This window comes from Ammospiza nelsoni, chromosome 3 (assembly GCF_027579445.1).
Source record: "Ammospiza nelsoni isolate bAmmNel1 chromosome 3, bAmmNel1.pri, whole genome shotgun sequence".
Classification (NCBI taxonomy): Eukaryota; Metazoa; Chordata; class Aves; order Passeriformes; family Passerellidae; genus Ammospiza; species Ammospiza nelsoni.
This window is the reverse complement of record NC_080635.1, coordinates 75,148,826-75,172,859: the sequence shown is the minus strand read 5'-3', so window position 1 is coordinate 75,172,859 and position 24,034 is coordinate 75,148,826. Positions and strand designations below refer to the sequence as shown.

The window sequence follows — 24,034 nt, the reverse complement described above, 5'->3', positions numbered from 1 at the left end:
ATCCTCATTCAAAAGGCACATTTCCCATCTAATTCCTTTCATTTATTTTGGGGTTTAGTACAACTTATCTCTTCTGACTCATGATTTCATCTTTACTTTGCTTTCCTTGGAATCGCTGAATCTGCCTAGCAAATTTCAAAATGCTGGAGGGAAAAGGCGAACTGTTCCCCCATGCAGCTGGGAGCATGACCAGATAGATAGCCTTTGTTAGCACCAGGGCAAAAGTGGCTTTCTGGGAGGAGGAAATACATATTTAAGTGTAGTACAAGCGGCATTGAGAGGTTGTATGTGAATCCTGTGCTCGGCATGCCCACATAGTTTTAATACATCTGCATTTCCAATTATGTCAGTTCTGGAGGTTTTCTTTTTCTTTTTAATTGCACATAAAAATGCAGGTCCCAAGAAATTCTTGGCAGTCAGATCCCCAAGCTTCAGCTTTTCAAATGAAACGCTTCTCATGCCCAGCTGGGAGGAGTGGTTTCTCCACCTTTGCGACCCCGCAGCTCCAATGGTTCCCAGGAACCAGTCACTGACACGGTTTCTTACCTCGCCACGGGTGTTTTGGTTTCCCGGTGTTAAGGAGGCGGTGGAGCGACCGTGGGAAAGCCTCAGCGGAGTGACCTGAGTCCCTTCCTCCCTCCCTGCGCACCCGACTCGGGTTTCTGCCTCGTAGTTACGACCCCTGAAAACCTGGTTCCGAGCGACAGTGCCCTTTACTTTCTCGCTCGGCGACAGGATCCCGGGTGCATCCTTGTTCCCTTACTTGGTGCCAGGAGCGACACAAGAGGGACGGGGAAGTCCATCGGGGATTTTCTCTCTGATTCTCCGTTTGGAAGGGCACGGAGGAGGATGAACCACCCAGCCTTCAGGCTGCGTGTCAGTGCTCGGGGCTGCCGGTCCGGCCTCGGCGCGGCGCGGGATGCGGTGCCCCTGGCGGGGCAGCCGGGCTGGCGTGTCGCACGGAGCGCTCCGGGGCAGCGACCCACGCCGCGGAAAGGCGGCCGCTCCCGCGGGGTTTGTGCAAGGCAATCCCTCTAAACCCCCACGGAGGACCGGGGAGAGGCGCGGGAGACGACACCTCCAAATTGCCTCCGAGAAGAGCTGCCGAGCAAACATGCCGAGCCAGCGCCGCGGCGGATGCTCCTCGCTGCGGCCGGGCTCCGCGCAGGAGATGCCGAAAGCGGAGCGGAGAAGCGCGCAGGGCTCCGCGCCCGTCCCGCCCTCCTCCCGCGCAGGGCCGGCCCTGCCGGCTGCCTGCAGGTTACTGCGGACCTCACCCCGCACCCCTCACTTGCTGCTTTTCAGCTGCCAAAGCCAAAAGCCTTCTCGCAGGGTGAGAAGCCAGTGCGCGTGGGAAGCAAAGCCGAAGCAAGCCAGCTTCAAACTCTGCCCGTGCTCCCAGCCCCCGGAGCTGGATGCAGGCACAGGCGGCACTTCGCATCCCGAGCTCCCCGAGGGCCTTCCCACGTTGGAGGTGGGTCCGCAGCCCGTCCTGCAAGTGCCTTTTCATTAGTTACGGTGCGCTGGAATGGGTGTCCAATAAATAAGAGGGGGATAGAGGTTTCTTCCCCCTCCCCTTACACTAAATGAGTTAGAAACGCACCTTTTTCCCTGTCCCTGATAGGATTCTTTGACCAAATTAAGGAATAATTACTAAAAGCGGCAGGGGGGAAGGCGAAAGGAGCCGCACCGGACCGAGCGGCGGGCTCGGCGAGCATCCGCGCTCCGGCCGAGCATCCGCGCCGCGGCCGCGCAGGAGCCGCTGGGCAGCTCCGAGGTCACCTCTGCCCCGTCGCTAATTTGTAAAAAAAAGAGGCTTCTCTTATCGCGGGGGCACTGACTTGTGACGGGAGGAGGAAGGTTTAGGGTTTGCCGAGAGGACGAGAAAGGACGGCGGCAAGAGGCGCTTCAAAGGCTCGGGCGGATGCCCCAGCGCTGCGCTCTCTCCCCCGTCTCGATCCAAAGAGGTTTCGCAGAGGAATAAACATCTCTGATCTAAGACAGCTGCCGGGAATCAAAGGCCGCCCCAATCAGCGCGGAGCGGGCCGAAGATGTGACTGAAAAATGCCCTCTCTTGACAAAGGCGGGAATGGGGGTGCGAAGGCGTCTCTCCCCGCAGCGCCTCCAGGCACCGAGAGCAGCCGCGGCTCGCCCATTACTCATCTGATTTGTTTTATAACACTTCTGACACCTAATCTTATCAGCTAATACCCACGATTTAGTTACCCAAGACGATTTTTTTTCCTCACTAGTGGCAAAATTATTGGACTCTCCGCAGATGTTTACTTTTGTCATGACTTAAAAAAAAAAAAAAAAAAAAAAAAACCGAAAAAGAAAATTAAAATGGAAAAAAAAAAAAAAAAAAAAAACAGAAAAAAAAAAGAAAAAGAAAAGAAAATGAAAATTAGAAAGGTGAAAGCTAATGCATAGAAAAAAGATCCAGACTTTCTAGGTAGAACGGTAGAAATACTAAGAAAAAGATATCAAAAAATAAATACGTTCTGAATATTGACACAGAGGGTTTACCAGGGAAGAGATCAGAAACAAAACAAACACATATGTATTCCATGCAGACTTGCCTGTAAAATAACAATTTATTTTAATACTTAAAAACCACACACAATCCAGTGATAAATGTCAATTACCAATAATCAGCATAAAGTGCCAAACAGCCATACAACTTTTTTTTTTTTTTTAATAAACAGAACTTATTGGAATGTCTGTTAATTTGAATACACTGTTCAGAAAGCCAGCATTTAAAAAAATACGCTCTCAAGTTGAGATTTGTTCTCTCACACCAGGACACACGAAGACTTTAAGTACCACTAAAACCACGTTGTGCATACCGTCAGTTTGACGTATTGCCATCTTTCTTTCCTCTGGGTTTTTTAAATAAGTCCAGAAGTTACAAACTTCCTCACAGCACACTAGACCACAAGGTAATAAAAAAGTTCTCCATGTCCCATGAACACTGATTTGTCCCAACACCAGGAACGCATGGGTCTGAGATCTGGATGCATTTTCTAACGCATGATAGAACTCCCCACTTGAGAGACTTAGGTCATTTCCAAACATTAATTTTCTTCTTTTCTGAAAACAAACTAGCAAATGAGATTTGCAAGTTGCCCCTCTCCTTGTCTTAATGGTGCTGTGATGAGAAACCACCGTTTCAGTTCTTAATTGTCTTCTGGAATTCTTTGTATTTCCTGAAGTGTAAAAATAAGAAGCTTTATACAGTCAAAAAAAAAAAGTATAAAATAAGAGTTTGGATTTTCTTAAGTAATACTTTTGGAAGCTATGATTTTGGTTGGTTTTGGGGTTTTTTTTTGGGTGGGGGCAGGGTTGGTCAGGGGTGCCTTGTGGGGTTTTGTTTGGTTTTAAAGAGATTCCTGTCCAACACGTGAGCACCACCTTTTGGCATAAAGTTTATCAAAGCCACACAAGCTAGCTAGCACTCTCTGTATCATTCACGTATATTTTAAACTCAAAATAATCTTTTCACCCACGACTTAGGAAGTTAACTGCTTGGACAGGGAATTGAAGGGGTGCAGATTTTGCCCTTTTTAAAGTAGAAACAAAAGCAAAGCACAAAGTCCAGTGCTCCCATCCTGAAAGTTTTGTTTCTGCTCTAGTTTTGGTGTAAAGTCTGAAGGGGAGGAAAAGTTCACAGAAGATGGAGATTCAACACTTAAGTTTGGCAGGTTTCAGTTCCTTTACTTGCGTGTGCAGTGTCTTGTGGACCGCTAGTGTTCTGGACTGGCAAAATCCTTTCCCGCATTCTTGACACTTAAAAGGCTTTTCTTTAGAATGGATATATCTAGAGAGAGAAAAACAATTGACATGTCAGAAATAACTGGCCTAAACTCAGCAGCAAGCCACCTGAGGGAGAATGGGCTGAACATTTCTTACACCTACTGCTGAGATTGAGAGTGCTGAAGCGTGATTCTTGGGCAAGTGAGGGCCCCATCAGAGGGTTATAGGGTGCCCTTCTTAGGGATAAAGAATTTCTCTTTTACTTTGGGGTCACCAGACTGTGTGTCTTCATGACACTTCTGAGTGATCATAGAGGCAGAGGACACATGATGCAAATGGAGGGTGAAAACATCTGTAGAAGTAAAAAGGAGGTTGTGAAAGTTGTCTTTCTGGAGTGAGTGAGGTATGTCTTCCACTGTGAGTTTCCTGGGCTCTTCCACCAACAGTGGGCAGAGGAAAAACTAGAGGGAACACTCTTGGTTGGATGGGTACTTAACCTCTCTTATAAAAATCTTGAGTGTGGATTGGTAACTGGGAGAGTACAAATACACAAGGGAAAAAAAAACAGGAAAAGAAAAATAGTTACCTGTGATCTCTCAGGTGATCCTGTCTTCTGAAAGCCTTGTGACAAATATCACATGTGTAGGGCCGTTCGTCGGTGTGGGTTCTTTCATGGATCAAAAGGTTGTAGGACTTGGTGAAGTGCCTGCCACAGAATTTACACACAAACTCCTTCTTGGTTTTGGACGGTAACCTTCCCCGTGTGGGTTTCTTTTCTGGAGAGAGTTTAGTCACCTCAAGCAAAGACCCCAGCCCTGCTGGCGAGCCCTGACTGTCTGCCTGTCCCAGTTTAGAGTGGTCCTCTTGCGTGGCAGCCACTGCTAAGTTGGCAAAGTCAAAGCGGGGTTTGGCTTTGAGGGTCATGTTGGCAGCCTCTTGCTTGGGCTGGATGACATGTGGGAAGAGCGGGAAGGTGGGCAGCTGGAACCGTGCATCCACCAGGCTGGAGACGCCGGGCACTTTGGAGAAGGAGGAGCGGGGCAGATGCATGGCCGGGTAGCCCAGAGTCCACTGGTGCAGGTGCACGGCGTGCAGGGCACTGAAGCCATAGAGGTTGGAGAGGTGGTCGGAGGGCACGGCGGGCAGCCCGTTAAATGCTTGCAGGAAGGAGTAGTTGGTGAGCTGCAGGGAAGGATGGATGGGCACTGGCGCCGGCAGGGTTTTACTTCCCATGGTGGCCGCTCAGGAGGAGGATCTTCGGAACAGGGGAGGAAAATATCTGGAAAATAAAGATGGGAGGGGAAGAGGAAGAAGTAGATTTATATTAAAATCAAAGCGCCTTACCTTGCCCCTAATCAATACCGCTCTCCAAAGCCAAAGGAAGAGGTTGCCTTGGATTTAGAGGCCTTGCCAGGTCTTTGCTGTTAGTGCATCCCCAGATTCTCCCTCTCCCCATCTCTCTCTTGCACACAAATGTTGCACTGCATCCACAATCATTCACTTCCCAGCAGCATCCCCTGCTGTGCAGACTTCCAATGATCTTGTACACAGGGACAGCCGAGATGCCATTTTTGGCCCAAAAATCTCAGTCATTTCCCAGTAATTTATAATCCCTTCCTAGGTGACCTCAGCTTTTAGAAAATAGTGAGATACTGCCCACTACATCTGTCCAGAGAAGCTGCATTTAGCCCTGGCTCTTGAGGTGACACAGGGAAGGGTGAGGAGCTTCCTGCTCCTGGGTCACTCAGCTCCCTGTGGTCTGGCCTCAGCCAAGACTCTGAGGTGATGAAGAACTGCATGCTCTCCCTCTTTCAGAAAAATAAAATAATTTTGGTGAAAAAACATTACGGGGAAGATCCCTGCCAAAGTCCTCCCTCTTGTGTACTGCAAAAAGAAAGAGGAAAATGCTGAATTTGGGTGACAAACCTGAAATGCCATTTGCTCTTCCCAGGGAGAAGTGCCTGGCTTCAAACCCACTTCCTAATCTAAGCAATTGCTTAATTAGAGCTCTTCAAAAGGCTAAAAGATGAGGACTGGCGAGACCCTTCCCATGGGGCATCCAGACCAGCAGCTGCAGGGCCTCAGCCCTTCCCTGGGCTGGGTGCCACCACTTTGGTCTGAGTGTCAGGGTCCTGCCAAGCCCCTAGCCTCTCTTCTGGGCCAGATCCCTACATGTCCCACCCCACAAGACGGAGGGGAAAATGCTACAAGGCAGCAGCATTCAGGCACATCTGGCCCAGTCTGAAAATTCAGCCCTGGCTGCTGTCAACCATTTGGCAGTGGATGCCTCCCGAGGGTTGTTGGTGGGGACACAGCTTCCTCCCTTTGTGGGTGAGAGAGCACCCATGGCTTTTGGAAGAATCATATCCCTTCAGCCCATAGAGCCTCCTCCTTACTCCACAGCCCTTAACTTATACTCACTTTCCCCTCAGTGAGCTCTGGGATTTGTCTTCAGTGGGGCTATTTGCTGCCAGAGTCCCCACATGTTGGCTGCAGTGTTCCCACAGGATCCACACAACAGGATCTTTGTAAGATCCTGACTGGGTTCCTGCTGAACCTCGGCAGGTTCCCCCATGAGATCCCCACAGGGTCCTTGCAGTATTCAGATTAGAGTTCATCCCCATGTGAAGAGTGAAGGCCCTTTGGAGAAAGAGGCAGCAAAGTACAGCAGAGCAGGAATTGTCCCTCTGAGCTGGAAGTCTGGGGGTGTGGAAACTGCTGGTGGAAGAGGTCTAAAGACCAGGGAAAAAAATCTGATTTATATGTGTGCTGTTGCCTGGAAAGAGGAGCTGCGGCTGGGAGGGTGTGAGAGAGAGAAGCTTACTCTGAGCAGCTCTATACTCCAGTCCCACCTTTCACTCTGCTTTACATAAATCAGCAGCAGGAAGAGAGACTCAAACCTTAGAGGAATTCCACTGCAATGACCCAGAATAAGAGATTGTGACATTTTTTGGTTTTCAATTGGATACATTTCTGATAGTGACTGATTGAAAAATGCACACATTATATTCTCTAGTCTCCTCCCTTTCCTCTTTTTTTCCCAATTTCTATTTTTTTGGGGATTGGGTTGTTTTGTTTTGTTTTGGTGGGAGTTTTTGTGCTTGGGGATTTTTTTTGGTTGGTTTGTTTTTTTTTTCCTAAACTATTTAAGGCTGTTGAACTAACCAGACTGTTTTGTTGCTCTACTGGGGATATACTTTTATTTAGTTAGTGCTGCCTATACACTAAGCATGTCCACATCACAGCACAAATGACTCAGCTGGTGACCCCAAGAACAAAGTGCACAGAAAACACTCTTGTCCTCTCATCTGGGTACCTGAAAATGTCTGTTTCTGTCCTTCACAATGGCTCCACGTCCATTTCTCTGTCTAGATAGCTCTAGATCTCTCAAATATGAAACCAGCTACTGCAAATGATGTTTATCTCTCTTTCTTTCTTTGTATGCTTAGCAAACACTTAATATGGAATATATAAGCAGAAATCTACTACGTCAATATGGGTAAATTCTCACTTGAAAATATTTTAAAAATTCGCTTTACATTTTCCCAATAAAGAACAAGGCACAAACCAAGGAGAAATACAGTCAGGTCATAATAGCATCCCTTACACCCGCAGTTTTTTGGTTCTTGCTAGAGAAGTTCTGCTAAATTAAAAAAAAAAAAATCCTAAAAAGGATGAAAAAGCAAAAGACGACAAGGGAAAAAAAGAAAAAGAGAGAGGAGGAGAAAATAAGAAGGAAAGAGGAGGCAGGAGCAGACTGTTCATGTTACTACAAGTTTTTTGGCACTTTTCCAGAAATGTAAGCTACACTTTTGCTCTGTACGACCGGGATAGTCGAAAATATGGATGAAGAGCAGGCTATTTCATAAAGTCCCCTCGCTTCGGGACATCAAAGCCAATGTGTTTCACAGTGTAGTAGCTCTCTGGTCTCCCACTTGCCCGCAAAGAGATCAACGTTTCTTTGATTTCGGTGTCACCTCCACCTTTAAATCTGCTTCATGTAAACAGATCGTTATCGGGTCTTCTTTTTTTCCTCTTTTTTTACAGAAGAAGACCCCGCGACTTCTCTGCTTGAATCCCCCCATTGCAATAAAACTGTACGGCGTTTTCTTTTTTAACACAAAGTAGCTCGGTGAGTAATTAAGAACAAAACACTTGTGTTCTGACTGAAACAAAACCCACTCATGCCAAGATAAATTTACCCTGCAAAATAGGATCATAAACTTGAAAGTCTACATCTGTCTCCAGCTTTCTTACCCTTTGCCCTGAGTGAAGATACGGTAATGCTATTGTCCAGTTGCCACTGTTTTAAAACCATTTCAATCTTAACCTTCCAGATTAAATTCTACTACTCTATACGCCAGAAAAAAAAAAAAAAAAAGTTATAGACCCAATTTTCTCCTGGTAGCACAGCAAGAGGAGAAATTAAATGGATTTTTAAGTAATCTTGTGACTAGTCGGTATTTTTCCTTTCTACATTGAATTATCAATTTCCGATGTATCCTTTGAAAGGGATATTTGTTACATTAAATACCTGACTCATAAATAATGAGGTTTGCTAATTAGTTCCACATGGAAGAATAGAGAAGGTAAATTACCCTGAGAACGTTGCTTATTTTTACAAACATGACAAAGTAGCGGACATAAAATGATGCATTCTTGCGACAAACTACAGCAATCAGGTTCTTCCGTAAAAAAAATGTTCCCCAGTTTTGCTGAATTTTTTCAAGTCTGGTAGCCCTGTCCTTTCGGCTGCACGCACCGGTGTGCAGCATTTTGCCACCAGGTCTGTTATTTATTTTGTCTCTTTTGAGGGGAAGAAAGTTTCCCTTCCTAAAGTTAAAGCCGAGAAATGGAGCTTGTAAGTTATCTGTGTTTGGGAAACTAAGTGGAAAGGGAATAAAACTGCCCTTTCCCTCCGCATTTTTCGAGCGTGGTGCTCTTGAGGAATAAAATGCATTGTTCAACACAGATTTATTCAAAGTATTAATGAAGTGTGCAGAATCTATTAAAGCAGGTTTATTTGGGGCTAATTGAGCGTGAAAGAGTTAATTACTAACATTAATGAGGACTGGAAGGACTCAGTCAGCGTGCGCCTTGGATATCTCCGCTCAATCCTTATAAAATCATCATTCACATTTTATCACGAAATCGGTGTTGACAAGTCTCCCCAGACCACCACTGCGAGCGCGGGTGAGCGAGATGGGCTTTAGTTTCTCTAATAATAATAATAATAATAATAATAATAATAATAATAATAATAATAATAATAATAATAATAGTAAAGAATAGCCGGGGGGCGAGTGCACCGTCGCTGGCCGCACTGCCCGGGGCAGCGCTCCTTCTCTGCAGAGCAGCGGAGATGCCGAGCTCGGCCCCGGGGGAGCAGCGGCTGCGGGGCCACGGCGGGAGCGCGGCGGGCGTGGGTGGCGCGGCCGCAGGGGCAGCTCCTCACCTTCTCCCCGCACCGGTTCTTAGGCGGGTTTGGGGGTACTGTGCGTGTGCCTTTGCAATCCCCTCGGGTGTTGAAGGGCCCCCAGCACAACATTCGCCCTCTCTTTCTCCCTAGAGAAATACCCGCTGCCTCCCCTGCACGGGAATACATCGTCCTTCCTCTCTCCCGGCCGCAGGGAGGATTCCTTGCCCCTGCCCTCCTCGCTTCCCACGGCCACAGCGCTCACGGCGCGGGCAGGGGCGAAGCTTTGCGGTGCCAGCGCCGGGGCACAGCCGAGCATCCCCGGCGCGCTCCCGCTCCCGCAGCGGGCTCTGCCCTGAGCCGCAGCCCGGGCCCAGCGCTGCCGTGGGCTCGGGCCTCTGTCCCAGCTCACTCCGGACTCGCTGAACTGGACCCACGGTGCACCTGTCCGGGACCCTCCTGCCTGGCTCGCGATTTATCGAACAATTCCTGCGGCGCTACAATAATCTCCAAAATGCTCTATTTTTATAGTTTCCCTGCCAAAAGCCAACTATAACAACCGTACTCTAATCCTCGGCTTTGCACTGACACTTTATAGGCTCGGCCTCGAGAGAAGCTTAGTCTCTCTTGTGCTGAACTTGTTTCGAGCAGACAAATATAAACATCAGGCTCATTCCTGTTATGGCCTTGGGAAGAAAGAGAGAAGGCTTTTCAGATCCTAAAACACTGGAGTTGCAAGAAAAGAAGAAAAAGAAAAGAATAAACCTCTCTGAAATAAAGAAAGAAGAGAAAGAAGTGGAAAGACATGCCAGTAATAGAAAGGAGAAAAGCTAGAAGTTCAAGGCCGTAAAGGACATGCAGGCTTCTGTTTTGCTCGTATGTGTCATTTTTAGCTCGGGTTTGAAACACTGCTTCTCCGCAAGGGGGGAGGCACAACTTTGAAAGGGGAGGACAAATCTTAAAATAGCATCAAAATATCCGAGACCCATGTGAAGGCTTACCCCAGCCCTCCGCCCGCCCCAAAGAGAGCAGTCCTCCTCACGTGAACCACAATATCCACGCTTCTGCACCATCCAGCGGCTTGTGGGAGGGGATGGGGGCAAAGAAAGAAAGGAGGTGAAGTAAAGGAAGTGTTTGAATCGATATCCCCAACCCCCGAGGCTTGGCAAAACAAAACCAAACAGAATGAGTTGTTCTTTTTATTTACCTAATCCCGATCTGTGCTCCACCGCTGGCAGCAGTTAAAAGATCCTGGGCTAAATTTGAGCTGGTAAAATAAAATAATGGAAAAAAATAGGGGGAAAAAAAAAAAAAAGGAAAAAAAAAAAAAGAAAAACGGAGGTTGGGCTAGGTCAGTGTCTGTGCTGGCCCTGGGGGGCACAGCTCACCCCACCCACCCCACTGCTCCTCCAGCGGGTACAGGCAGATCCGAGCGGGGCCAGGTGTCCAGGTGCTCCGGCCGGCGCGGCCGGAGGTGCTGTCCCTGCTCCCGCTCCCGGCGCCGGCTGCGTGCGCTGGAGTGCGAACGCGCCCGGGAGCGGCCGCGCTCAGACTGAACCGATCCCTTCGCTCCTGCCTCCTCCTTATTTCAACCCCCCCGCCCCGCTCCCCCCTCAGCCTCCCACCGCACTCCGGGCATGCGCACGCGGCCGCAAAGTTCCTGGCTGGGAAGAACCAACTTTTCAGCCCGCTTCTCCGGGAGGCGCAGCAGCCGGGGCTCGCAGCCCGCGAACCTCTCCTTGCTCCCCCCTCCCCGCTCCCGCAGCCTCTCCCGGAGCATCTCCCCGGGGCCCCTCCCCGCCGGAGCGTCCTCCCGGGGGATCCCCGCGGGCTCCCCGCGCAGCTCCGCGGGTTCGGGACGCTCTCCCGGCGCCGCTGAGCGGCAGCGCTGCCTGCGCCGATCCGGCCCCGCCGCTCCGCTCGGCACCTCAGGGCTGCGAGCCGCGCCGAGCCGCGCCGAGCCGCGCCGCGCCCCCTCCCCGCCGGGCAGAGCCGCGGGACAGGACTCACCGGGACCTGCCCAGAGGGCGGGAGGGGGACAAAGGCAGAAAGGCTGAAAAAGTGGGGAGGAGGATGGAGGGAGGGATCTGCTCCCGCTGGAGGGATTTAGGGATCGCAAGTTGCTCTGCCTCTCTGAGAAAATCCTCGGAGAGGATCCCGGGAGCCGCTTACCTGTGAGGGGTCCACCCCCGGGAGGACGCTTCCTCCGCCCGTCCCAGCATCCCTCCTGATCCCCACTTTCCGCCCCAGCGCCCCTGACCTGGGTGCTTTCCTCCTGCCCTTCCTCCCACGGATCGGGAGGGTCTCCCCCCGCTCCCCGGAGGGGATCCACGGCGTGCGAAACTCCGCGGGGTCCCCGTGGATGGGGGAGCCGCAAAGCTTTGCTTGCGTCCGGGGGCGACTGCCCGGGCGACACAGGAAAAGCAAAATAACCCTCGAAAGAAAAAGGTTAAACGTGCTTTATAATTAATCTGAGGCCGTAATCTCCTCGGTTATTTGTTTTTCTATTCATCCATCCATTCACACTCCTTTAGATCCGGGAAGGGGAGAAAATTGCTTGGGTATATTACATTGTCCCGAGAAGCCAGGGTAATATAACACGCGAGCGAAGACAGATCCGTCAGGATAACACGGTACCGTGCTCGGGGACACGCGTGTGTCTTTTTATTGTTCATGACACTCCTGTTATTACACCTTTTTCTTTTTTTCACCATCTCCGAAGGAAAAACAAGCAAACAAATAAAGCCAAAATCAATAAAACAGCAACAAGAAAACACTACGTTATCATCCTGCAGAATAAGTGCTCATGGGCATGACAGTAGCGTGGCGGAGCAAGCCTAGCCCTGCCGTTTCAATCCCAAATCCTCTCAATTTTTATGAACAATTTGTGGTCCAACACAGCACTCTGCTCCAGCCAGGCGAAGAGATTTTCCTTCCCTTTTTTTTTGTAAACGAGTGGCATTTTTATGAGGCAGAGGGGAAGCAAAGACGTTCCCAGTTCTTCCTCAGTTCTCTCGCGTTTCGTGTTGTTATTTTCTCTCTTTCTTTATCATAACCCTCACACACTCAATCCCCCTCCAAAAAAAAAAAAAAAAACCTACTAAAAAAACTCCCCAGTTTTTAAGTCCAGTTTTCTGAACACAAATGTAAGATTCCCAAGTGTTTCCTGACCAAGACACAGACCGCAGATAAGCTCTTCTAACTGGAGATGAATCTTTTCACATAGGAAAAATCTTATTATAGCTGAGGGTGGGTGCATGTGCTAATAAAACAAAAGTCGCAATTCTCTTTAGAGAAATAGCGGGTTAGCTGAGACGGTAAACACAAACCCAGCTACGATACCTGCACGTGCTGCCTTTGAGGAAAAAAAAAAATAAAAACCATGCTCTTCCAGGTACAAACCCCATCATTCTGAAATAAATACTTAAACATCGAAATGCGTGGCAGTAAATGATCTCATTGCCTACGGGGGAGGAAGACACAAAAAAAATTATTCCCACGCGAAAGTAGTTTATAATCAAAGCAGATCGTTGACAAATCATTCTGTTCTAGAATATTCCTGGAAGTTGGAGCTGAAAGCTGCCTGGATAATGTGTCGCTTAATATTTACGTATTTGCTAAAAAATAAAAATATTTGGACTTGTCAACCCACTGGCGATAGAACTGAAGTTTCAGGTTAACTGTCTTGTTAAGTGTATTTGTTTTAAATATATGGCGTTTAAGTTATGAAGCGTATGTTGTTCCAAAACCTTTACTCTCGAATGGATTTTTATGATGTCCCTTGCTAATTTGCATTATGTTAATTTACAGCGGTGGGGAACGTAATACGGGGAACGGGGAACAAAACCACTCTGACACGCAGGGAATATGCTGCGCTTTTCCGCAGCTAAGATCTGCTGTCGATTAGGAATGTTACGACTTCAACAGAATTGTGAAAAGTGAAGGCATCTGCTCCCAAAGCTAGCCACGTTTGTAGGATTTAGACGTGACAGCGAAACCCAATTCGTTGCAAGACAAACCTGTGGGATGACTGGGGAGACCGGAGCCCCCCTTCCTGTTTCCCACCTGTATCCCCTTCCCAAAATCATCCCCGTCCCTATCCTGTCCCACGTATCTGCAGGTCAAAGCCCCCAGTTCCATGCAGCCCGTTTTCGGGGAGCAGCATCCCGGACGCGGCACACCGGGACTGTCGTTCCGCTGCGCTCCCGCAGCGCCGGAGCCGCCGTCGGGCGCTGCCGCCTCGCCCCGGTGCCGTCGGTGCCGCTGCTGGTGCCCGAACCGGGGCGAGCGGCTCAGCGACACTTGCGGAGCAGACTCGGGGGGCACGGGGAGAACATCTGAGGGCATTTCCCCATCGCTCCCGTGGGGAGCCTGTTGCGTTTGTCACCTCCTCTCTAAGGAGTTCTGGGTTCAAGGGCTCTGGGTATCGCGCCTCCTCTGGTTCACGCTCCTCTGGATGCCGGTCATCCCTGGATGCACCTACACACGCCCTGGGAGAGGGTTACACAGCCGGACTGATGTTCCTCTTCCCTGCTGCTGCTGGAATACCCAACTTCACCCACTTAACCTTTGTAAGAAAAACGATTCCCGGCCCCATCCCATAACCATGGGCAGGATAAAACTCCTTTTTGCTTCCGTGGGACTTTCTGCCCACCGGGGAACTGCGCTAGTCCCTTAAAATTCTTTTACTGAGCAGAAACAACTGTGCTAGTCGCGAAGCATCATCCGCCGCTGGGGCTGGGGGAGCAGCGCTGCGGCGGAGCAGGGGGAGGTTCGTGCGCTCGGCGAGTCCAGGGCTCCATCGCCCCCGGAGCCTGGCGAGCGTGGAGGCGGAGGGTGGGGGATGGCTGGGCAAAGCCGCCTCCGTTCGGCAGCCCTGCAGCTCCCGGCGCTCCCGGGGAAAGGAAGCGGGAGCAGGACCGAGCAGCCGGCAGCGCTCGGCGGAGGTTGCGGAGCTTCACCGGGAGGATGGAGCAGCCCCGGCGGCAGACACGCAGGGGAGAGCAGGCACAAGTGCACTCAGCATTGCCCTCACTCCTCCCTGGGCAAGGTGTAACGCCCCGCTATCTGTGGCACCCGGGATACAAATACATGTGTATGTGTATATATGTATTCTGCTTTTCTTCGCTTTGCCTGGTTTCTCCTCTTCCTTCGATTTTGTTGATGGTCGTGGTGAAGGATTAGAGCGTGTGGACTCTGCCCTCCCTGGGACGGCCGGGACTGAGCTGAAAAGGGAGCGTCAGGAAGGGGCAGGGAAGGCCACGGGCTCCGGGGACCGAGCGCGGAGCGGGGCCGGGCAGGGCCCGCAGGCAGCGCGGGCGCTCCCGCACCCCCTTTCCCAAACTGACCCCCCGCTCCCTCCCGACCACAGCTCTCTCCTCGGGTTCCTTGTAGCCTTAGTATTTTAATAGCTGCTAATGACAAGAAAGGGAAGAATAGCGGCAAACAACGCGGGTGGAAACTGCTCCCGCGGTGCGAGTAAACGCTCTTCAAATAGCAGCTGCCGCCTCCATCCCTCAGAAAGAAAATCGGCGCAGAGATGGATATAGCGCTGTTCTGCTAGCTTTGGAATTTTTGGGTTTGTTGTTTTTTTTTTTTTTTTTTTTTTTTTTTTTTTTTTTTTTTTTTTTTTTTTTTTCCAAACTTCTAGGGCTCCCTGAAAATAAAAGCCAAACTTTGGAACAGCTCCATTTTGTTAACAAGGGAGAAATCGTTCTTGCTTGATTGCGATGCTGAGCTGTGACCCGGCGCTTTAATGTGTTACCGCCCTTCTCTGGGGAGTTACTGCGGCGGGGCAGAGATCCGCGGGCGCGCAGGTCCCGGCTGCCCCCCCGCGCCCCGCGCAGCCCGCGGGGACAGCCCTCCGCCAGCAACTGCTGCGGAGCAGGAAAGGAAACCCAGAGCACGGAACAGAGCGATAGGGGATTTGTCTTCTTCAAGAATCACAATGGATTTTGCAAGCAACTAATTAAGCGCAAGATCCCCCCCACCACAAGTTTCCCGCCCCACACACCCCTTGTTTGCAAAGCGGTGTGAAGTGGGTTGTGTAAATGATTCCACTTCAACTTCCAGCCCCTTTAGATCACCAATAATGCCGTGGTGGTGCTGCTCACACTGGTGCAGTGAGAGTCAGCATTTCCATTATAATTTCCTATTTTCAGGAGTTTTTACAGTGGTCATAAAAATTCAATCCAGGCTCAAACTTGGCATCCTAGAGCTCCTCCCAGGAGTCATTTCTTTTTGTTGTATTTGAAAGAGGAAACCATTTATCTGTTTTTACATTGCGAGAGAGCAACAAAAGGAAGCAAAAGCAGGGTTTGCAGAACATTTTTGTATTTTATATCACTTGCTTTTCCTCAGCTTTACAGTATCTGCCATAGTTGTTAAAGGAGTACAGTACACAGTAATTAATAACACATGAAAAACCATCAGGTTATAGAGAAACCAGGGTCTGCAATCAGAACTGGTCGTATAAAATACTCTTTATCATTCTGAATTCCTTTTCTTTTCTAAACGAATAATTTATTAGCAATACATCCAAAATGTAATTTGATGCTGGGGGTCACTTTGATTCAAAATGAACTGATCATTTTGAAATCTGAGAAAGACTTTTGTATATGCTCATTTTTAAGGAAAATTTTGTAAAAGTACAGATGTTTTCATTGCAGATTTGAGGGGTCTATCCTTCAGCCTCCTCTAAGCAAGTATATGTACAGCAGACAATCTTTGGATTTAGGTGTCCCTAAGTATTCATTTATATGATTGATTGTAATGGCTATATGGTTCCCTTGAAACCATTATGTTCTATCAGGTCAAAACCAGCTTCTTAAAAAAGTTCATTTAATACAAGGGTGGCTGGAATGATTTGTGTACATTGCATTTGCTCACATACAATTCCCATATCTGCTGGAAATTGAGTAAGGATTTAATGATCCCAGAGGAACTGGAGGCTTTGGTGACATGAGTTCCAAAGGGGCCTGTGAGACAAAGACCAGTGTGAATTGGGACACTGAAGTGGAATGCCAGTGAAGCCTGGACATCACATCATTTTGCTGTGGATTATGCCTATGCCACATGTTTTAAAGGGAAATCCTTTCTCCACTGCTATAAAATATACATTTCTGCTAGCCTGGAAACCCAGTAGGGGTATCCTCTAACCCATCCAGCTCTGGTTTGGCTAGGAAAAAGGATCACCAAGAGCAATCTCTCGGGATTCAAAGAGTTACTTCTAGGTAGTATCAAAAGATACATATGAAATAAGAGTTACATGTGCATGCATATAAACACATATACACTGGAAAAGGAAGAACCTTTGTATGTATTTGTAGGTACAGAGAGATACTAACACAGACAGGTGTACAGGATGAACAATGGAAGCAGGAGGACATCTATATTGAATCAAGAAATATCAATGACCTTTATACTTTTAATTTTTTTTTAATCTACGGAACTTGATAAGGCTTATATACTATTGTTAACACTTAAAAGAGGACTCCATAACTTCCAGTGAATAAAGATAAGATTTACATGCCATGGTCTGTCAATCACAGGACTGGAATCACAGGACTGGATTCCACAAGATTTATCTTCCATGGAGTGATTTCATCACAGTGCCACTGAGCTAGTGACCTCCAGTGAATCCAGCACTTCCTGGAAGCAGGGAACTTCCTGTTGAGATCATTTTATAGAAACCTTTCCTTTTTTTTTTTTTTTGCATTGACTGTATGCTGCTGCATACACAGACCCAATGGTTCTTGTTTTAGGTATCTTAATTCATAGCCTGAAAGTTAGGGGATGAGTACAAGTCTTTTCTATTTCTACATTTTTATCAGGCTTTATCTTCAGAACTTAATGAAGTACAGATCTGCAGTAGTTTATAGATCATACACCCATGTGACAACAAGCTTGTTACAAATGAAAAAAATTAAACATTTTCTGCACCAGAAGTGGTTAGAAAAGCTTCTCCTAGTTTAATTATAGCAACATATCATGGCAGCAGTTCAGCATCTCCTTTGGGATTAGCAGGACTAGAGATAGCAATATAAATTGACAGGGGTCCACAATTTACATCCTAATTATTTGGGATCTTGTTTTGGCTTTGTCCACTGCACAGGTATGTAATGAAGCAAGGCTCTGAGTTCAGTCAATTGCCAATACTCCCATGTCCTCATGCTGACAGACTGGATACTGGAGCCCAAAGGAACTTTCAATCCATGTCAGAGGTATGAGGGGTGAATGGACCATCACTTGTGCCACAGAGCTCTAGCAATCTGTCAAGAGCTGTGAGCTTTCCATGCCTGTGACACAGCAGCTGCCACGCCTGTCTGGCACTGCAAACAGGGAGAAGAGGCCATGAAGAATGGGAAGATCTTGTGCAAACCCACTCCATAGTCTTGGACATGCTCCAGGGGCAGAACTGCTGGGTCAGGTCTGTAGAATCACAGCCTACAGCTCAGAAATGTGGGTGGTGTTTTGAATATCCTGAACCTGAACCTTGGAAAGAGATCCAGGGAGGGCAGAACCTGGCTCGGTACCCAATGGGAGTCAACTTTAAAAACACGTTTGGGTCCTTCACTCTTTCAGCAAATATTTGAAACTGCCAGTACTTCATGTCCTGTAAAATGATGGAAATTCACAACAGGACTGAGAGTTTCATGCACTGGGGTCACCTTCCCTGCTCCAAACAAATGTCTAGTCCATGGCTGCTGGTCCCAGCTCTGCTGCCCTTCCCTTGGCTGTAAGCTCATTGACCAGTGCTGCTGGCAGGCACAATGGCCAGTTCTCTGCAGGGGACAAGGGCATTTTAAATTAAATTACATCAGTCCTTGATCCTCTAAACCACATCTGTGGGCCCTCTCCTCTGTAAAATGATGATTGCCAGAGGCCAGTTGGTCCTTAGCCATACGTACACTGCTGACATGACTGCATGACACTGAAGCAGCCACAGAGTTCAAGTATTCTTTCTCCCACAGAAAACCATATGATTTTTTATGATTGACTTCAGTGACATTAATATCTAACAACTGTAGTATTGTGTCACTGCAGATCCAATTTCTTGGCTTTTACTCGGTGGAAAGGTGTTATTTTAAGAAAAAATGTTGTTTTTAATAATACAGGACTTGTGTCTGGCTAAAGTATGTAGAAATATTGATCTGGTGAGAATTTCATTATTTAGAACAACCCTAAAATGATGTTTATTTAGGATAATGCATATGAAATCAGAATTTTAGTTGTATAATCACTCACAATGGTTTTCCTGTTTTTAGCAGTTTCTAAATATATAGCAGTACTATAGGAAAAAGGAAAAAAAGGGGGTTTTTTTAGGGTTTTTTGGGTTTTTTTTAGTGTTAACTTTCAAAACCGATATAACTTCCCTTTGAAACTACATGGAAATAAACCTGAAGGGCCAATTAAAAGTCACAAAAGCAAAGGAAGTAAAGAGTCAAGTTGGAAAGACAATTTTCTGTCATACACAGTCATGTTGAAGTGTTAGAGATAAAGGTCACTTAACAGGGGGGCTTTGTGCCATCAGGTGATCCTAAATACCAAATAATCTGCAATACACTGGCCCAAGGGGAAGATTAACTAATGACAAAGTTTCAACCCTAACTGAGAACTTCCTGCTATTCGTGGTTTGAGGTCAGACCTTTAAGGTTATTTTGAGATGGGCTTTTGCGTTTAAAGCTGCAGGAATAACAGCTTTAAACTTTAAGCTGCAGGAATAACAGTCCGGGCATCAGTGAACGAGAGACGGGACCATAAAAATCTCCTCTTGGAAGTGCAATCCTGACGAAAACTCGCCACCTGCTGGCCGAACGCCTCCCCGTGCTGCCCCCTCCGAGAGCTCTTGCTGAACTCGCTATTTTCCAGTTCGCAGCAGCTGAAATAACCCACAGTACATGCTCTTGCCAGTTAAAGCCTTCATTTCGGGACCTTCTGTCTTAAAGCAAAAAAATAATTTTCATCTGAAATCTCTGTGTGACGCTGTGTTGCAGTGATGTTTGAAAATACTACGAATCAAATATTTCAGCATGAATAATAGTCTCTTGAGGCTTAAATATTTTTGTAAAAGTGAGTTACGTTAAATGCATTTTAAAACTTATACATCCTCTTTCTTTCCCTTATGATTACATCAGGAATCTTTGTGGTTTCTTTTGTGATATTTGTGTTGCCACAGGGTCTTTTATTTGCTGTTACTGCTTTTATTTACTGTTACTAAACAGTAACTGGAGATTTTTGACATCTCATTAGAAATAGTTCTCATTCCTGTAATGGGAAAGGGAACACCTCTCAATGCTAAGGCTTACCATCTAACTTTTTGTTAGGCCGACATTTTAGTAAGCAACTCTAGATTATTTAGTGATAACAGGATGTTTTGTCAATTGAATAAGTCAGGTATATAATGTTGCCTTTTTTCATTACTGTCTGCTCTACAGTCAGCTAAATTAGATGACAGATCTCATTGATTCCAAGCTAATTTGGGTAGACCATTACACAATAAACCAAATACAATGTGAACACACTTCAGAACTAATACTGAGTTTACAATCTCTTGATGAGGATTGGGAACGCACAAGCCACAGGAAAAAAGCTCCACAGCCAGCAGGTTCTGGACACAGCAAGGGAGGGGCACTGCAGGCTGGGCTCACCCAGACTCAGTGACAAAGGGTCCCATGGAAGGGGCAGCGGGCAGTGTGAGGCTGGTGTGCAGCAAGGCGTAGAATTTCATTTATCAATACAGCCAACAGTGGAGAAGGAAAAAAAAAAACACATGGGTATCTTTCCAAAATGGGAGAGCAATAGAGAAACAGGTGAGATTTAAACCCTGTTAATTACAATTTATATTACACTTGAATTTCAATTCAATACTCTACATAATGAAAATTACAAAAGTACTGAAGTTAAAAAAATGTAGAAAGCAGGAAGAGTGAAAATATAAAAAAAATGGGTATATAACATAAATGCAAGTATAATACTGAGAACCTAAGATAGAAATATTGGTTAGAAGATCCAAAAGAATTAAAAATTATCAATTTTTTGAGTCATTTACCATTAACAAATCAGTCTCTCACAACTCCAAAATAATTCTGGCTTAGTGTGTGGTAATAAGGATGATCAGAGAACAGTAGCAAAATAAACAAATTCAAGTGAAGCAGCTAAGGAGAGGATGTCTCTGGTGTAATGGTGAATGTGAATGCTAAAACCCACACTTTTCTACCCCAGAAAGGGGCAAAATAGACAAAAGCGGCTATGAATGAAGAGGTGTGGAATTAGATCAATTGCTTCTATCAAATTCATCTATAGCTTTGTTCAAAGTACTTGATCAATTCTCTGCTCTGGAATATACATCTGTAAAAGGTGGGTTAAAATGTTCACCTAACTGCCAGGGATTATGTAAAGAAACACATTACATATCATATTTCAGAGAGGGGAAAATAGCTGCTGGCAATCTGCATTTTCTTCAGGTTGGCCTTGTCTCAGCTGCTGTTGTATTCTGTCTTAGCTTAGTCACAATGCAATTTTTGAGCAATTTGGGGAACCTTTGCTTGGAAATGTCAGCTTGCCAAAATTACTTCCTAAATTGTGAATGTTTTCTCAAAAACTTGCTCACATAAAGCAGTAGTAAGTTTCTAAACTGCTAGCCTCTCTTTGGGGGCAGATTTTGGGCAGGACTAGAGTTAAGGACTTCAACTTATAACTTGCTCTACTCTTCCTGACTCTGATGGAAAACAGCCAGGACATTCTGTCTGTCTTAGAGCGTCCTGGATAGGAGTGGAGCCTCAAAATTGAACCTTTCCTCTTCCACAACAGTCATTCTCTGGTCAGACATCATGACTTCTGACCAGTGCTCACCACCACCCCCTCCCAAAGAAGGGAAACCAGATAATGCTGCTTTTCTCATCTGTGGATAGTTATCCAAGAGAGAGGTCTGAACTTACATTTCTTGATCTCCTTTGGAAACTGCAGAGACTGCCTTTTGAGTTGTGACTCAGCATAATCCTCATGGAAGGAAAATAACTTAAAAGTACAACTCAGACCTTTAATTACAGGAGAAATTTATGGCTAGAAACTGAACTTGAATGGTTTTCCTGAGTCAGGGTAGTTTGGTATCTGCTCTCTGGACGTCCAGGTTTGTATTTTTGTCATGATTTAGCCCCTGCTAGCAATTCAGATCCCCATAGCAGCTCACTCACTTCCTGTCAGTGGAATGGGGGAAAAAAGTGGAAGGGTAAAAGTGGGAAAACTCTTGGGTTGAGATAAAGGCAGCTTAATAGGTAAACCAAAAGCCTCACAGACAAAAATTGTACCTGAAAAGTAAAACAAGGATTTGGAAAATCATTTCCCCAGGTCGCAAGGGGAAGCAGGTGGTTACCACTTCCCAGGAAAGCTGGGCTCCATCACACAAAATGGTGATTAGGAAGACAAAATGCCATCACTCTGAATGTTCCCCCTCTTATTTTTCCACCTCTATCTGTTGAGCATGATTCCATAAGATATCGGACATCCTTTGGGTCAGTTGGAGTCTACTGCCACAGCTGTGTCCACTTCCAGCTCCTTGTGCCCACCCAGCCTCCTCACTGGTGGGGTGGAGGGAAGACCTTGGCTCTGTTTGAGAGCTGCCCTGCAATAATGAAAACATCTCTGCACTATCTACAGCATTTCCAGAACAAATATAAAACACAGACCCATAATAGCTGCTGTAAAGAAAATTAACTCTGTCCCAATAAAACCAGTTCAATTGTCTTCACATGGATTTCTTAAACATAATTGTAAAATTGCTGAGAATTATTTTTGGTGCTTTTTTCATGTTTTTATCTCTATTAGAAAGTCATATCAGGTTCTAACATCCCACATCTTACATCTCATGGGCAGTTTATTGTACCCATATGTTTTGGGCTAATTTAAACTGTTTATCTTCATTAATGTTCCTTTTCCTCAGTTTTCATATCCTAATGTAAACAAATCCTGTTCAGAAGGATGGATGCTTCATGTCCAATTTCCTTTTGATGAACTTTCTCTGCATCTCCTTCATTATGAATTAGTGGTCGTAATGGTGGCTTCTACAGCAATTTAAGTGCCAAAGGTATTTTGTACCCAAGGTACATGGTTATGCCATGTTTGCATCTATAGTCTTATTCATTCATACAAATAAACTTGATGAACATTGTCTGAAATACAGCCTCCTTTGAAGTAAAACCATGCTATTCACAAACTGGACAGTACAATTTAGCTCTTTTTCCAACTCAGTAGACCTGAGCAATATTGGTTACAAATCTCCTCTCTGAACAGACACATCCTGTCTGCACACACCTCAGTTCTTGCAGCCTGGCTGTGTGCAGGCCAGCTGAGTGTCTTTGCTCTTCCATCTGCTTGAGGCTCTCTCATCTCTCTCTTGGCTCAAGGGAGAGTGTTTACTGAGGGAGGAGGGTATGGAAAAGGTTATGACTTTCAAAGATAAGATCCTTATTGTGGTTTACTCTACCCAAGCACCATTTCTTCCACTAAAATCCAGACAGTCCTGTCCACTGCATTGGGACTGGTCACGTTTCCATCTGGGGGCTGTTATCCTCTTCCAGGAATGTCTGCCATCAGCACTGTAAGGCTAATTCAAACCAAGAGGACAACTGCACCTGCTTCCTCTCATCCAACAGGGCAGCTGAGCATCCAGATGTTTATAGTTGTGGTTGGTTTTAGATATTTTTCATCTACTCACAGGAACTAACAGTATTGATTTCCAGCGACCATACAATCCTGACTTCCTGTCTTAGATGACTACAGTATCCTTTCCACCTTTTCTATCTTTGTCAAAGATCTTCCCTTTATATACATTTTTTAACATAAAACTTGTATCTGTGCTTTTTCGGTTCTTACTTTTAAAATTTAAAGACAGTGTTTAAGTCAACTATTGCTAGATTTAGCACAGCTACTGTATTGCTAAAGGAGATGCTTGGGAATAATTGAGCTTAACTTTTCAGATCAGATGAAACTTTTATATTTCACACTCCATGACACTTATGAATTCTGAATGGAAGCTCTTCTTAATCTGGCTTTATTTTATATTATTTGATGGATAGCATATTAAGTTTTTCATTTGGCAATGAATTGCTTGCAAGCTGTTTGCAATGGAGACTTATTTGTGTTTTCACATGTTCACTAATTTTCTGATCATATATTACTGTTCTACTTTGACTCAACCCATTGTGTTAGAGCTCTCAACATGCACATGTAAGCTGTAAACATTTTCACAGAACCACTACTTTCCCCAGATTTCCATGAAAACAGAATTTCACTCTCTAAGACATTCTTACCAAAAATCATGACCAAAAACACAAATTGGAATTTTTAGCTGAATGCTGCTTCTCAGATATTACTTTTGCATAATTTATATGCCTGATTTTGACTGTCAGGCTGAAGGTTCACTTCAAAGCCATCTTCTGCAATTCAGTTTTCCTTCAGTCTCTATGAATTTATAAGAAAAGTCATAACTGAGTTATGTTGAGAGTTTTCCACCCTGGTATATGTATAGGATTTATTATGAGCTAAAAATGTGGGTGATACAGAGATATTAGCAAAAAGATTTTTTTTTCAGTTTATATTTACTTGGTTGTTTTCTTGCTTAACTTCAGTGACCAAAAGAGTGATTCCTGGCACTCACTACTAATCATAACTGAAATAATTCTCTTTTCTGGGCAGAAAGTGTGAAAAGCAATAGAGAATGGCCCTGTCTTATTCAGTTTTAGAAATCTGCAGTGTAGAAGTTTGCCTCTGGAGTAAGCTGCCTTGCCATCAGTGGGAAGAAGCAGGCAGTCACAGGGTGCTATTCATCTAACCTGTTTTAAAGCCTATTCTTTCAACACCTGCTGC

At 46.0% G+C, this 24,034-nt stretch overlaps 1 protein-coding gene across 1 annotated transcript; it reads right to left on the bottom strand.

Moving 5' to 3' along the window:
• Positions 1-2,561: 2,561 nt before the first annotated feature.
• OSR1 (odd-skipped related transcription factor 1) lies at positions 2,562-10,566 on the bottom strand. The gene is made up of 3 exons (XM_059468226.1): positions 10,377-10,566; positions 4,340-5,032; positions 2,562-3,817 (listed from the first exon to the last, which is right to left on the bottom strand). Exons 2-3 carry the CDS (start codon positions 4,984-4,986, stop codon positions 3,682-3,684), a joined length of 783 nt encoding a protein of 260 aa, XP_059324209.1. The 5' UTR covers positions 4,987-5,032; positions 10,377-10,566; the 3' UTR covers positions 2,562-3,681.
• Positions 10,567-24,034: the final 13,468 nt, after the last annotated feature.